Consider the following 17,074-nt stretch of genomic DNA (forward strand, 5'->3'; position numbering starts at 1 on the left):
CTCCTTGCAGTCATCAACTGATCTTCTGTACCCTCCAGCTCTCCCTGGGTGTCTACCAAAAAACAACTGGAAAATGATCATACAGTAATCTGCTGGTTTTTTCTTGAGAAAACAAACAAATGAAGGGTCCCAGCTACTGTGAGATTTCCTCAGTGAAATCACAGTAGCCATTAAGGTACTGAGGAACATCAATTTTGTTTCTCTTCTATGTAATTCTTTAGCGATAATGTGAGTTTCTGATTTGTGCTTTCCACAGCTGCTTGATCACCCTCCACCTTTTTTCTTTCTTATCTTTGTTCTTCATCTTGTGGAAAGCAAAGAGAAAGGAGAAGAAATTGAAGTGATGTAATTTTATCAACAGCATGACTCCCTTATAAAGATTACTCTAGCAAGTGCATGCACTTTCCTAATAAACAAACACTGTCTCTCATGAGGTTTGTTTTTTCCTTGTTCTGGATTGTTTCCCCTTCCACCTGGGTCACCGGGAGGTAGAAGGTATACTGAGGGTTCACAAATAACTAAGCCAACCTGGTGTTCATTACTTCTTGTACCTTATAAACTAGCTTCTGATAATTCATTCCTAAATTTTAATACTGCAACACTTCTCAAAACATTTTTCAAATAAAACAGAAATAATATAACCTATCTGAACAGATTTTCCATCAGACTTCAGAATATCCTCTTACCTCTAATAATGGTCAAATTAAAGGGTCCAACAAGATCTCTTTATTCCTCATGAATTTTAAAAACTTAAACAAAACATACACAATACCAGATTTAAACTGTGACTTTACTGTATTTCTCCAAAGGTCTATGAAAAGATCTATAACTGATACCGATCACATCTTTTATTAGCTATTTCCTACATAGATTACATTTTCATTATTTTTCTGCTCATTTACTTATATTCTGTTTTAAAAGATCTACCATACCTTGAATGTTCTTGAAAACGTTGTGCTCGTAATTGGGATGCCACAAACAATGATGACGCTATTGCCAATAACTGTTTTCTCTCATTCTCTGTCAACGTGTGCCCTGAGAGAAATCAATCAATCAATCAGTCATTCATATAATGGCAACAGGTGTGTTTATCTTACAGACTTACTAGTCATTCAAACAAGTACTTTGTCAGGCATCTGTTATCAAATTAGTATCATGGTAGGTTCTTGGGTATGAGGGGGTCAGAGGAGCAAAACTATTTCAATAACATAAAAAACCCTATTCATTGGAAGTTTGTAGTCTAATTTGACAAAGGAGATATTAAAGGTCCTGGGCACAGTGATCTAACCTGAAAAGGCTTGGGGACAACCATCTGGTGTGATTTAACACCGGGAAGCCTGCTCCATGTTCAGAATTCCTCATCAAGAGCTTTGTGAAGTCAGGAGTAAACACATCCTGAGAATTCTGTAATCCCACTACGATTTCTTTTTTTTTTGGATCGATCGATCGATCTATCTATCTATCTATCTAGCAGAGTGGCATAGATCTATCTATCTATCTGTCTAGCAGAGTGGCATAGAAGGGAGAGACAGAGAAATCTTCATCAGGTGGTTCATTTCGCAACAGCCAAGGGCGGGCCAGGCTGAAGCCCGGAGCCCAGAGCTCCATCCATGTCTCCCACGTGGGTGGCAGGGAGCCAAGTATTTGGGCTATTATCTGCTGCCTTCCTGGGTGAATTAGTAGGGAGCTGGACTGGAAGCAGAGAAGTCATGACTCACACAGGCAATCCAACATTGGACAATGGTGCCAGAAGCAGCAGCTTAACCTGCTGTGCCACGAGGCTGGCATCTTGGTGCAATTTCTAACATTTCTAACATAACAGTAACATACCCACAGTATATAGTACTAAATGGTACAGTATGACAAATCTGAGTATTGGATCATTAGTATGAAAATACTCCTTCTAAAATTCAAAACAGAAAAAGTCATGTAGTTACCTAAAAATACCAGAAAGAAATGAAGTTGAACACTCTCATTTTTTTTTTTTAAAGAGAATTACTTATCTATTTACAGTAGAGGGAGAGGGAGAGACAGATCTTCTATCTGCTGGTTCACTCCCCAAACAGCTGCAATGACCAGGGCTCAGCCAGATCACAGCTAGCAGCCAGGAGCTTCTGTCAGGTCTCCCACATGGATGTAGGGGTCCAAGCACTTGGGCCATATTCCACTGGTTTCCCAGGCACATGAGCAGTGAGTTGTATCAGAATTGGAGCAACCGGGACTTGAACCAGTGCCCATATGGGATGCTAGTGTTGCAGGCAGTAGCTTTACCAGCTACAACCGCTACACTGGCCCCTTGAACACCCCTTTTTACTCAAAAAAGAAATTACAGTAAAATATCCAAAATGAAAATATAAACACTTCCAAGATTAGCAACGTGCCTTCCTATTGGGAGGTTCTTGATGAAACCAAAGGGTAGGGAAAGCCCAACTAATCCATCTTTGTTGCAGACAAGCTGAGGAGCTATAAAACAAAAATATAAACGCAGGGTCTGGCAAACGGCTCTGGGAATTCAGTGACAGTTCCTGATTCTCCCCTGGCACTCAAGCAGTGGTAAAAACCTGTGTATGATTCCATAATTAATTACTCTACACAAGAAGTACTACAGAAATTTGGTGTCCTTAAAAGACACAGGCTGGAAGAAGTTATCAAAGTGGGGTCCACAGACAACCAGGAGTCCCCAGGAGCCCTCTAAGGGGTCTCCAAAGTCAAAATGATTTTCACAACAATACTAAGACTTACTCGCTTTTTAAACTCTTTCTCAGGAGTGTACTGCAGACCCAAAAGACACATGGTATGTGACAACATCATTGCTCTTATGTCAACAACATAATAGATTTATTTTCACTATTTTTAAAATAAATTCACAATAAAGTTTCTCGTGCAAATCAATAGAGGGAATCACAAAGGCTGTATAAAAGAAAAGGAGGACTGTGCTTCTCAAACTTCCCAAGACATCAGAAGTATGTGGACTAAACCCAATTCCTACATTCCACCTGCAGCCTGGCTGGCAGAAGTTGGGGGAGGGGCCGTAACTTGCACTTCTACCAAGCTGATGCAAGTCATCAAATCTCATTTTGAATACAAATACTTCAGATTCATGTTTATCAAACCGTGTAAAGAAACCACTGAGGAGCTCTTGAAACTATTCAGCAAGTGGGTCATGCCCAGCAAGACGAATGTTCAGAGCATTCTGAACAGAGCATTTTTCATAACCATTTCCTGCGTGAGCGTGTACACCCTCAGTCAAGAGGTTAAATGTGTTTCTCAGGGAGGTCCACAGTCAAAACATTCCCTAAGTCACTTCTTCAGACACAGAGGCAGGATCTACATCAGCAGGGGAAAAGGCAAGACACTGAGGGAAGCCTGCACTGCAAGATGCTCACCCAGGACTTCATTTGGTCTCATCAATGGTTAGCTCACTGACTCAGGCAATATTGGGAAAGGATGTTCCCCAATAAAATGGATCACCACTCCACACAACTCACAGGAAACTGATATGACAGGCATGTCAAATCCCCTTTGTTGATATCTCTTTTCAACAGTGAGTATTCAGGTCCAAACAGTTCCCCTGTAAGAAATCTGAATATAACTGACCTATTTTTTTTTTATTTATTTATTTGAGAGGCAGAGTTACAGAAAGAGGGAGAGAAAGAGAGGTTCTCCATCCACTGGTTCACTCCCCAAATGGTCTCAATGGCTGGAGCTGAGCAAATCTGAAGCCGGAAACTTCCTCTGGTTCTCCCACATGGGTGTAGGGGCCCAAGGACTTCAGCCATCCTCCACTGCTTTCCCAGGCCATCACCATGGAGCTGGATTGGATGTGGAGCAGCCAGTACTCAAACTGGCACGCATCTGGGGTGCTGGTGCCATAGGACTCCCCTGGAATGTTCTCCACGGTTTGTCCCTGGTGGTAGAGTGCTCTTTGGGGTCACAACTAGACATGTCTCCATTCTAGGCTAAAACGCTGAGACAGATGTACTTCTTTCACATTTCAGAGCAGGTTCTCACTCACGTGCATGGCTGCCAGGAGGGGAGTGAGAATGCATGGCGGCTGCTAACCCACTGAAATTACGGCAGGACAGTAAATTCTTCTGCTTATTGATAAACCCTAAGCCACCTAGACTGTGTCTGGGACACAGTAATAAATGCTTCTCAATTCTTCCTATTCCCCTTTTGCAAGGGTGCAATTTGACGCTTGTTTTCAACTCTCCCCCAAGCCTGAATGAGAAGGCCGGTAAGCGTGATTCCGGGTGTGCGGAGAAAACAGAGTGGAGGCCGAGACACAGAGAGCCTCCAGCCTGGCACACAGAACAAGGGCAGCCTCAAGCCTCCAGCAGCCATAAGTCAGCACTAGGTCCAAATGGCTTCTGCTTAATAGCAGAACCACCTTAGCCCAGGTGGAGTTCTTAGGCATTCTCAAACCAGGCTCTCGAACTCTCATGACATAAAAGCTTAAAATCTCTACCCTAATGTCAATGAGTAAGGGTGAATCAGTGAGCAACCTGTTCTTTGGTGAAGACTTGGTGGCAAAAAGGTATAGCTCTTGGTTTAAAGTTTAGGCTGGCACGGTGGCTCATTTGGCTAATCCTCCACCTGTGGGGCCGGCACCCCGGGTTCTAGTCCCAGTTGGGGCACCAGGTATAGTCTCGGTTGCTCCTCTTCCAGTCCAGCTCTCTGCTGTGGCCCGGGAGTGCAGTGGAGGATGGCCCAAGTGCTTGGGCCCTGCACCCACATGGAAGACCAGGAGGAAGCACCTTGCTCCCGGCTTCCACCAGCCGTAACATCCACTAGGGGAGTGAGCCAACGGAAGGAAGACCTTTCTCTCTGTCTCTCTCTCACTGTCTATACTCTCTCTGTCACTCTCTGTCTAACTCTGCCAGTCAAAAAAAAAAAAAAAAAAAAAAAAAAAAAAAAAAAGTTCAAGCTGGGGCCCACATTTAGCAGGTAAATCCCAGATCCCACATCATAGTATCTGGGTTTGATATTCAGCTGCTGACTCCAGTAAGCTAAAGCAGATCCTGGGAGGCACACATCACTGGGTTCCAGCTACCCACATGAGAGATGTAGATTGAATTCCTGGCTCCCACCAGGCATGTGCGCTCGCTCACTCTCTCTCTCTCTCTCTCTGAACCTACTTCTCAATAAATTAAAAATTTAAAAAGCCTTAAGTCTGAGGCTTTAGTTTAACTTCTGTAACCCTCAAGTCCAGACCACAACTTTGCTTTTTTTTAAGACTTGTTTTTTATTTATTTGAGTTAGAGAGAGAGAGAGGAGACGAGAGAGAGAGAGAAAGAAACAGAGAGACAGAGAGGGACAGAGAGAATCTTCCATCTGCTGGTTTACTCCCCAAACAGCTGCAACAACCAGGGCTGGTCCAGGGCAAAGCCAGGCACTTGAAGCTTCTTCCGGGTCTCACACATGGGTGCAGGGCTCCAAGCACGCGGACCATCTTCCACGGCTTTCCCAAGCACATTAGCCAGGAACTGTATCGGAAGTGGAGCAGCCAGACTCAAATCAGTGCCAATATGAGATGCTGGCATCTCACAAGGAGGGTTAAATTTCTAAGCCACAATGCTGGCCCAGACCACAGCTTTTTACCCAACAGGCTCAGTAAGTATTTGTGAAAACAAAAACAGAAAACCTTCCTCCCATGTAATCCTTACCTTAACCTTCATAAGGGGTCCAATTTCAAACACAGGTCTCTAGTCCTCAACAATATTTATGATGTCTGCTCTTAGCTCATCAAGCCAGCAGTCGCTGTAGGCCAAGACCACGTAGTGGCACCCACCAGCTCTGCGAGGAGTCACTCACACCTCACAGCATCAGCCACCCTTATTTGTGTTCTCCCTAAGTGGCTTTGGTTAGACTGTCTATTTTTAACAGTCATATGTGGCTCCCTTTAAAGGTAGGACCACAGTAAGCAGTGGAATGCATGTCCCAACGCTGAGCTGTGGTTTTACGGGCCTTGGCCGTCAGGGCAGGGCAATACAGTTGGACCATTTTTGCTGGGTTGTTAGATTTCTCAGAGAAGGAAACTATGCCAAGACTACCTGTGTGCCTGCCAGCATTCTGAGAAACAAGTGAGGAACAGGGTATCAGGAAGAAGGGAGTGTCAGCAAATTCAGTATTCCCATGTCCCCTCAGTCTTCTGCCCAACTGTGCAGGCGTTAACTTGCACACAGACTGCTTCACTCTCTAGAGAAGAACTTCATGTTTCCACCAAGACGGCGAGAGAAACACCCTGCTCTGAAGACTGAAGGAGAGGGTTACACAGAATTTAGGCCAACAGTCTGACATTTAGGAACTCCCCAGGATACTCAGAGCTAAGAATAATTAAGACTTCTGAAGGGTTCTGCAAATTTCATGAGCCACTTCTAAGTTTTCCCCATTGTCAGCTGAGGATTCAACTTTCCCAGGCTGTCAAGTCAGTTAAGAATTCCCTTTCAGCTTTTCATTTTCCAAAATGCTACTTCCTTTCTTCTTCCTTGTGGGTTTCTGTTTTTAACAAAATTCAAACTAATGGGACAGATAATATGTATGTCTGATCTATCATCCTTACCTCAAAATCAGTCATTTTCTGTAGCAGCTTCCACCAAAATGGTAGGTATGATCAAATGTTTTGAATATTTATTTGAAAGAAATACCTGTATTTTTAATACAGGCTGAGAATCCAAAATCTGAAACGCTCAAAATCCAAACCTTTTGGAGTACCAACATGATATTCTACAAGTTAAAAATGCCACGACTGACCTTGTGAGGAGCTGCTGTCAAAACATAGGCACATTAAAATTACCTTGAAGGAATGGGTGCTGAGGCATATCGGAGGAAAGCACTGTGTGACACCTGCATCCACATCAGAGGCCTGACTGAAATCCTAGCTCCTCCATTTCTAATCCAGCTCCTGCTAATGCACCTGGGAAGGTGGCAGATAATGGCACAACTACTTGGTTCCTGCACCCATGGAGGAGACCTGGGTAGAGTAATTGGTTCCAGGCTTCCACTTGGCTCAGCCTTAGTTATCACAGGCATTTAGGGAATGAAACAGTGAATGGAAGATCTCTGTTTCTCTCTCAGCCTTTTAAATGAATAAATAAATCCTCAAAAAAAAAAAAAATGGAGCTGGCAGATTAAAGCCCTACCCTGCAGTGCAGGCATCCCATATGGGCACCGGTTCGAATCCTGTCTACTCCATTTCCAATCCTGGGAAAGCAGTAAAAGATGGCCCAAGTCCTTGGGCCCCTGCACCACATGGGAGACCTGAAAGAAGTTCCTGGCTTCTGGCTTCGGATCAGCGCAGCTCTGGGCATTGTGGTCATCTGGGGAGTGAGCAAGTGGATGGAAGACCTCTCTCTCTCCCCCTCTGCTCTACCTCTATGACTCTTTCAAATAAATGAAATAAATCTTTAAAAAAAAAAAAAAAAAAAAAAAAGATCTTTAGGGGCCAGCGTTGTGATGTAGTGAGTAAAGCCATTGCCTGTGGCACCGCTGTCCCATGTGGCTCCCTGCTGGTGGCCTGGGAGAGACAATAGAGGATGGCCCAAGTGTCTGGTCCCTGCCACACATAGGGGAGATCCAGAGGGAGCTCTTAGCTCCTGGCTTCAGCCTGGCCGAGCCCAGGCCATTGTGACCATTTAGGGAGTGAACTAGCAGATGGAAGAGTGCTTTCTCTCTGACTCTCCATCTCTAACTATGGCTTTCAAATAAATAAATATTTTTTTAATTACCTTGAGGCTATGAGTAAATGGTATATATAAAATATGATTCCTAGGCCTTCTCCTAGCAATAACAAATCCAATTTCCAAATGGTATTTGGACATCTGTACTTGGGACAAGTACTCCACGTGATTTTAATATACAATGAGACTGAGACCCACACATCTGGATCTGTGCTATCCAATATGGTGGCCACCAAGCCACATGTGGTTACTCAACTCTCAAAATGCAGCCAGGCTTTTTGTTTAAAAGTAGCTATTATTCAAAACTACAATAAACTGGCATTTTAAATCACACAAAAAAATGCAGCCAGTCTGAACTGAGATGTGCCATAAATATAAAATACATGGTGGATTTCAAAGACTAAGTATAAAAAGAGTCAAAATCTCATTCACCAATATTTCTTAAATACTGACAACATATAATGAGTTAAATAACTAGAATTTTATTTAAGAAATTAATTTTGGGTTTAGACTTGGGTCCCACCTCTAAGATATTCTCTTATGTATATGCAAATATTCAAAAATTCAGAAATAACCTGAAATCTCAAACACTTCCTGAATAAGGGATACTCAACCTGATTTGACAAATGAAGGATATCTGGATTAGGTATAGCACTTCTGAGTCAAGTTCTTCCATATATGAAAGATACCAGTGTAAGGTTTTCTAAATTCTAGTTCATAGAGTCTAAAGATGATCTCATTGTGTATTACTTGTATATGACTTTCTCACTTTCTAGAAACTTTACAAAGTTTTTGTCCTTAATAAGTCTAGGATCTATGTTTCCTTTTCACAAACTGGCTGAAACTCAGTGATTCTTTCCAATAATACTTCAAAGCTTTCATCAGAACAGTGAAAAAATTAAATTCCCCTATTTTCTCTTTGTTTATCTTTCCTTTATTTGTTTATTTTTCTTTTCATGCCGCTCTCATTATTCATTGGCTCTTTGCTTCATATCTCCTCTCATTTCCCGCCTGATTTTTCTCTTTATCTTCTTGCTATGCATTTTGAAATACTTCTTCCACTTTCTTTCAAACCAAATTTGATTCTTAGCAGTGACTATCCTGTCTTACACTTTGACCACCCAAATGTTCTGTTTCTAAAAATATCATAGTTTCATGTACTTGGACGTCCCTTTCTTTTTCCAAATTAGGGAAATTTTCTATACTAATTCCACTCAACAACAACAAAACAAACAATCCAATTAAGAAATGGGCAAAGGACTTGAACAAGCATTTCTCAAAAGAGCAAATTCAAATGGTCCACAGACACATGAAAAAAATGCTCAGGCTCACTAACCATCAGGGAAATACAAATCAAAACCATAAAGACGCTTCCCCTCACCCCAGTCAGAATGGCTCGTAGACAAATCAACAAACAATAAATGCTGGTGAGGATGTAGGGGAAAAGGTACCCTAACCCACTGCAGGTGGGGATGTAAACTGGTACAGCCATTGTGGAAGACAGTATGGAGATACCTCAAAAATCTGAAAATAGATCCACCATACGACTCAGCCATCCCACTCCTGGGAATTTACCCAAACAAAATGAAATCAAAGATCAAAGAGTTATCTGTACTCCCATGTTCATTACAGCTCAATTCACAATAACTAAGATACGGACTCAATCCAGATATCCATCAACTAATGAATGAATAAAGAAATTATGGTCTATATACACTATGGAATACTACTCAGTGGTAAAAGAAAAAAATAAATCTTATATTTGGCAATAAAATAGCTGCAACTGGAAATCATTATACTTAATGAAATAAGCCAGCCCAAAAAGACAGATGCCATAAGTTTTCCCTGATCTGTGGTAACTATTAAGAGTACCTAAAATGTGATGCATTGGAGTGTAATTGACATTTTGAGATGTGATGATCATTTATAGCCCTAGTCTCAACTGTTGGGGAACAATGTTTTTTTCTTCATATTATCTGTTGAACTCTTTATATAATGATGGGTTAACCTTATGAACATAAGGTAAACTGAAAATAGATCTTAGTAAAAATTAAGAATGGGAATAGGAGAAAGAGGAGGAAGAAGGGTAGGAAGGTAGGCAGGAGGAAGGGTATGGTGGCAAGTATCACTATGTTCCTAAATCTGTATATACGAAATATATGAAACTTGTATAATTCAAATAAATTTTAAAAAAGACATAAAGCTCAGAAAAATTAAACAACTTGCTTAACATCATATGGTTATTAAGCAGAGAAAGAAGCATTTGAATTCAGGTCTTCTATTATCAAGTCAAGAACTAATCATTCAGGAGTGTATTATATTTCTGATGTAAAGAAAATACTTTTTTTTTTTTTTTTTTTTTTTTTTTTACAGGCAGAGTGGACAGTGAGAGAGAGAGACAGAAAGGTCTTCCTTTTTGCCATTGGTTCACCCTCCAATGGCCACCACGGCTGGCGCGCTGCACTGATCCAAAGCCAGGAGCCAGGTGCTTCTCCTGGTCTCCCATGGGGTGCAAGGCCCAAGCACTTGGGCCATCTTCCTCTACACTCCCGGGCCACAACAGAGAGCTGGACCGGAAGAGGGGCAACCAGGACAGAATCTGGTGCCCCGACCGGGACTAGAACCCGGTGTGCCGGCGCTGCAAGGCGGAGGATTAGCCTATTGAGCCACGGTGCCGTCCAAGAAAATACATTTAAACATATATTTCTGCACATGACACACTGCTGCATGCTTATTCTGAAATATAGAAAAGGGATATATATGGGGTTTTTCCAACACTAACATGTACTTAACTCTAAATTCTACAACCAAAATGCATTGACATAAAAACATCCAACTCAAACTATTTAAAAAAAATCACAGATTTAGTTAAGTCTTCGTCCTCTAACTTAATATCCATAAGTGTTCTTACTATTTCTCAGTACGCATAATCATCTGTCTCCCACATCAACAATTCCAAACCTGAGCTTCACTTGTCAGGAATCTTCCGTCTTCCTTTACGAGTAGTACTTCTTTTTCGATGAAGGGCTCTGTTTGATCTCAATCCTCAAGTCAAGGGCTGGTGTTGTGGAAGAGCAGGTTAAGCTGCACTTGCTACCCCAGCATCCCATATCGGAGCACAGATTCCAGTGTCCGCTGTTCTCTTTCTGATCTTGCTCCTTGCTAATGTATCCTGGGAAAGCAGTGGAAGATGGCTCAAATATCTGAGTTCCTGCCTCCATGTGGGTAGGAGACCTAGAGGGAGTTCTAGGCACCTGGCTTCAGCCTAGCCCAGCCCAAGCTATTATGGCCATTTGAGGAATAAACCAGTGGATGGGATCTCTTTCTGTCAGTCTGTCTTTCAAATAAATAAATATTTCTTTAATAAGAAATACTCAGGTCAAAGCTGGGAAATGTTGAACCAAAGGGAGCATGGAAGCAAGAAAAACGTCCTCGAGTGTATGTAGCATCTGCCAGTCTCCCTGCAGTGAGTGCTTTCTTTGTGGCTGAATTCAAATGGCCAACACACATCAGAGAGGAAGGCTTAGGAAGACATGGACACAGAGTTCGCACAAGTTAGCATGGTAGCTGCAACACTACCGGACAGGCATTTCAGTAATCTAAAACACTACCCCTCCTTGAAGTCAGTGTTGAATTCCTAAATCAGAATTTTTTTTTCTGCTCTCAAGACACTATGCTTATACCTTCACTTAGCACCTGTTTTATTCTGCCATGTAGTTAGTTCTTTACATGTCTATTTCTCTCATGACGTTAGCTCTTTTTTTTTTTTTTTTTTTTTTTTGACAGGCAGAGTGGACAGTGAGAGAGAGAGACAGAGAGAAAGGTCTTCCTTTTGCCGTTGGTTCATCCTCCAATGGCCACCGCGGCCGGCGCGCTGCGGCCTGCGCACCGCGCCAGATCCGATGGCAGGAGCCAGGAGCCAGGTGCTTTTCCTGGTCTCCCATGGGGTGCAGGGCCCAAGCACCTGGGCCATCCTCCACTGCACTCCCTGGCCACAGCAGAGAGCTGGCCTGGAAAAGGGGCAACCAGGACAGAATCTGGCGCCCCAACCGGGACTAGAACCCGGTGTGCCGGCGCCGCTAGGCGGAGGATTAGCCTAGTGAGCCGCAGTGCCGGCGATGTTAGCTCTTTAATGACAGGGAAAGTCCACCTTTGATTTCCTTCCAGAGCCCCTACCAAATTATTTGTTGAATAATAGTTGATGACTAAGTTCAATCTTAATATAACAGTATCACATTTTAAAGTATAGAAACAGTTGTTAAATTCTGAAGTAAAAAGAATTATTGAATACTTTCTGTGTTGAATCAATTGGCTTAAAAATATGTAACTCTTCAGAAGAAAAAGATAATTCTGGTCATTTCTTTTGTTGGAGCTTGAGATTGAAGTGAGGTAAGGTAGGAGAGAAATAAGCCCAAAGTGATCATTCCAAGTCATCTGAAATGGTGGTTCTTAAAATATCTGCTTCATTTTCTGTTTATTTCAGGAGCAAGATGTCTTCTCGCTCATTTTCTATTTATTTTTCAAAATCAAAGCAAAACAGCATTTCAACAGTGGAGTCTAAAAAGGTGACAAAAAGATCAATTTCTTGTGTATTCTATTTTTATATTTTAGACGCAATAATTGTGAAGTCCACATCTAAAAATCTTTAGTAAAACTGTCCTACAAATAAATTTGGTATCATAAACATTTATAACACAAAATTTTAAAGCAGTCATAAAAACAGGCACTTGCCTGTGAATACCCAGGCTAGCTGGACAGATGGGAAGCAGATGGGTAATCCCAGAGGGGCAAAATGACCTGGCCTCAAACATACTGGGAAGATCCTGGATTAACTTCAGTTGTCACTTCACGCTGTCTCTTCTGGACACATATACCAGTAGTCAAAGACAATAGTTTAATGTATCTGAGACTTGCTCTGGGCAAAAGCTGAGGGAGGAGGAACAATCATCTGAAGAACAGAAGACAGTAGCCATTCGGAGAAGAATAACAGGAAAACAAAGATGACGGAATCAAGTAAGAGGCTGACACTAAGATTAAACACAAGTGTGTACTTTGAAAATCCTTACAGGCAATACGACAACATACATACTACCTCAACTGAAATTTTTATGGCTGATGCACAACTCAAACTGGAGTTGAAAATTCTAGGCTGCTTTCCAAGTTTTATTACTTCACTGGCCATTTAGCCTTACCCATCTCCTGAGCTTTAGTTTTCTCACATGGAAAATGAAGGATGAAATTAATATTTTGCTAAAGGCCCTATGACTTTATGACAAAGAAATTATGTTCTTATCTGGTATAAACATAAGAAACAATATTATGGTGTCCGTACTGGTAACTGCTTATTAAAAAGAAATGTCGTGTTTAATATATCACAAAATTTGCAATAGATAGATTTAATGTACAATTTTGTTTCAACATCTTATCGAAAGATGTTGAAAACATTCTCTGTTGTTGTTAGCTGTGCGTACAGTCACTAAACCGAACCAGGAATGTCAAGTGCCCCGTTTTCTTCCACTAGGGGATATTTTACCATATGTACACATACACAGACACTTACAAAGGCATGTATACAAATACCACACATGCAAAAAATATATTTGTTCAAATGGTTCCTTGAGGTATTTCTCTATCTGCCTACTGTTTCCTATCACATCACCCTCACAAACAAAATCATGCAGAAGTCTAGAGTCCACTTCACAATGTGCTATAACTTTTCATTTAAATTTTGGAAATACAAGAAGTAAAAATGTTAGAAATATTTACAGATAATTACAAACATGTATAAAGTAATCCTTTCTCACAAATACTATGATAAGATTCTTTTAATTAATTCTAAAAGTATCTACTTACTGCTTATTATGTTTTGTTACTAGAGATACAACAACAACAACAAAAACAATGACCTCAATGGTTTCTGGAGAGATATTAATGAAAAATATAAAAAGGCAATCATATTAAGGACCTATTTTATTTTATACTTTTTCAAATTTAAAAGTTTAAGAAAATCTTCAGTTTGTTCCAAGATCCCTTGGCACAAGTGATAAAACCCCATAACACTAAGTTTTGAAAGAACATTGATGGGGCCAGGATTGTGGTGCAGAGGGGTAAGCTACTGCTTGGGATGCTGGCATGCCATCTGAACATCAGTCTGAGCCCCAGCTGCTTCACTTCTGATTCTGCCCCCTGCTAATGTGCCAGGGAAGCCAGCAGAAGGCGGCCCACACAGCCCAACTATTTCAGTCATTGCCACCTATCTGGAAAACCTGGATGGATCTCCTGGCTCCTAACTTCAGCATGGTCCGGTCCTGGCCATTGCAGCCATTTGGGGAGTAAATCAGTGGATGGAAGATCTCTCTCTGTCTCTCGCTCACTCTGCCTTTCATATAAATCAATAAACAAATATTTAAAGCAAAAGAAAAAAAAAGCAAACATCCAAACTGATTATCTCTCATTAATCTTAAAACTGTAAAATAAAAACTGCTTTATAAGAACACTCAACAGCTCAAGTATGTGAAACTGATCCACACCTACAAAGAGTGAGATCCTACATGACTATGCAAGTCAGTTTACATAGTAAAACACGATAAAGGGATAAAGAGGATACTTAAAATTCATGAGAGAGAATCTAACTTTCATACATCCCTAAGTTCATTGGAAATGTATGTCAAGGCTTCTGGCTTTGATGTAAATACTGTATTCCGTAAGTTTCAGGAAATTCCTGTCAGCTGCCATCACATGTTAACCACGTTTCCAGCGCCTGCTGCAGGGTTTCCTGTGTCTCACTGGATGAGACTGTTCTTACTTCCTGCACACACTGACAACTCTTCAGTGCTAAGCCTCACATCCCACACTTCATTTTTCAGAGTAAGAACCATCATCTTGAGAATCTTCATTCTTGTAACAGGACTAGCATCTGGTTTTCTGAATTTTCAGTGCCATTTGCCATAAAGATTCACACAGACACATACATACACACACACACACACACACACAGAGTATCACTTGAGTTCCCACATATTCCCACAGTAGGGAGTAAAAACCTGATTTGATTTTCAGACATCAGTTAGTCATGTAAGCTAACAATCTGCCTGCAAGTTTTACTGCAAAACACTAGACTCACAGAGCAATCTACACAAAATCGTAAATTATGACATTCATGAGTCACTCACAAACACATAAAATAAAAAATGTCCATAATTTAGGATTCTCAAAATATGTTATTAGAGCAAGTATATGAGCCAAATCCCTTTAACATATACATTATCAAAAATATAAAATTAGCAAGCTTAAAATACTAAAATATTTCAATGCATACTAACCTTTAAAGCCATCAGGGTACACATCAGAGAGAAACTTAGTGTTGATGTCTCCTTTAACAAAGCGTGAATTGATAATCACCTCTCGAAGTAAGGCAATATTATGTGCAACACCTAAGAACAAAATGGTATCAATTGAATTGGACAGCAATGAATCAGTTAAAAATTTAATTCTAACAACTGGGAGAAATATAGCTATATACGGTGAGTGCTATAACTTAAGAAGAAAACCATTCAACATCACTTACCTTCCTGACTTCAAGTAAGCAAAGAGCACTTTCCAGCATGAGGTCAACCTCTTACCTTGGGTAAACTAGTTACCATTCCAAAAGTTTACCCTCCTCATCTGGAAACTGGTAACAATCACAGACCCTATTATGCCTAACTGTCATAAGGTATAAATTGGATATTTAATGCAATGCCTGGAACCCAAAAGGCCCATGATTATCCTTTTATATATAAGGAGAGGGGAAACTTTTTTCTGCCAAAGGTCATTTGGATATTTATAACATCATTTATGTGCCAAACAAAATGATCAACTTTGGGGCTGGCGCTGTGGTGCAGCAGGTAAAGCTGCCGCCTGCAGTGCTGGCATCCCATATGGGCGCTGATTCGAGTTCTGGCTGCTGCACTTCCAATCCAGCTCTCTGCTATGGCCTGGGAAAGCCGTAGAAGATAGCCCAAGTCCTTGGGCCCCTGCACCCACATGGGAAGACCCAGAAGAAGCTCCTAGCTCCTGAATTCGGATTGGCACAGCTCTGGCCATTACGGTCATCTGAGTGAACCAGTGCATGGAAGTGTCTCTCTTTCTCTCTCTCTCTCTTCCCCTCTCTCTCTCTGTCCCTTTCTGCCTTTCTGTAACTCTGCCTTTCAAACAAATAAATAAATCTCTAAAAAATTATTAACTTAAAAATCAGCTTGCTCTAAATTCATTGAACTTCGAATGCTGCCTGTAGTTGCTGTGGCAGGGCCAGACCAAATGATTTAACAGACCTTGCCTTATATGGAAATGAACATAGGGCACAAGACAAAATATAATTGAATAAACATCAGAAAGGCATTATACCACATCCTAAGTCCTAGGTATCTAACTCCCAGTTCCATGCTGTGTGATGGAGCTCCACAAATCTACACTGACTGTTGTTTCTATCCTATAAGGCAAACTTTGGCCCACAGGCCAAATCCAGCCCATCTATTCTTGTAAATAAAGTTTTATTTGAACACAGTCCTCATCATTTGCTCATATACGGCTGTTTTCCTGGTATTACAGTAGAGTCAACCAGTTGTGACAGAGACCACTTGGTACACAAAATCTAAAACATCTAACGGACTCTTGACATAAAAAAGTTTACCAGCATCTTTTGAGGTTTTAACAGGATGATATTCTAAGCAAATTAATCTGTATCTCCCCACATTTAGTCTATACCTATTGTTCTGCAGTAATTAGATAGCAAGGGGAGGAAAAGTGAGAACAGAAAATAAAATAGCAGACTTGGGGAAACTTTCAGTAGCCAGTTACAGAATAAGAAAACTTCAAATAAAAAAAGGGACCTTAAAAATAAGAGATTTATGGTCCAGGAAGAATGAACAACTTAGCTAGACTTTAAGTTATAAATTATAAGAGTAATAAATACTAACAGTGGTTTTCCCCAAAGGGAACTATGGCTTAGAGATTGAATAAGACAAAATTCCTTTCTGCCATATTCTTCATGCATTTTGAAACTCCCATCATGAATGCACTATCTCTTCAGAACAAGTTGTTGAATTTTTAAAAATTACAATAACATACCTAAAAATTCTTTAATACAGAATTATACTGTGACAGACTGCTGGGTTCCCCAAGACACGCTTTTCATTTCGTCATGCTCCACAGTAAGAGTTTTATTTGAGCCGAAGACCACTCAGACACACACCTGATTTTTTCATCTAGCCTTACAGCTAGGCCCAGCAAACTCATTCCTAGACAAGAGAAGGTAACTTAAACTGATGTGTTCAACTGCTGCCTCACTTATGAAACACTGCTTACATGAACATCCTATCATTGGCAATGCAAATTAAGTGGAGCAACAAGTGGGG

General features: G+C 40.9%; 1 protein-coding gene across 9 annotated transcripts in view; it reads right to left on the minus strand.

The window, feature by feature from the left end:
- Window positions 1–17,074, minus strand: part of PCCA (propionyl-CoA carboxylase subunit alpha) — a 432,698-nt gene that overhangs the window by 187,397 nt on the left and 228,227 nt on the right. For all 9 annotated transcript variants that reach the window (XR_016212709.1, XR_016212708.1, XR_016212710.1 and 6 more), the window contains 2 exons: window positions 15,002–15,112; window positions 933–1,035 (listed from right to left, as the gene is read on the minus strand). Coding sequence is in view for 6 of the 9 variants with exons in the window: in XM_070048637.2 (XP_069904738.1) it covers window positions 933–1,035; window positions 15,002–15,112 (214 nt within the window). In the remaining 3 variants the exon portion in view is untranslated. The remainder of the gene's footprint in view (window positions 1–932; window positions 1,036–15,001; window positions 15,113–17,074) is intronic.

The sequence above is a fragment of the Oryctolagus cuniculus genome, chromosome 9 (assembly GCF_051225735.1).
Source record: "Oryctolagus cuniculus isolate XC-2025 breed Fujian yellow rabbit chromosome 9, ASM5122573v1, whole genome shotgun sequence".
Classification (NCBI taxonomy): Eukaryota; Metazoa; Chordata; class Mammalia; order Lagomorpha; family Leporidae; genus Oryctolagus; species Oryctolagus cuniculus.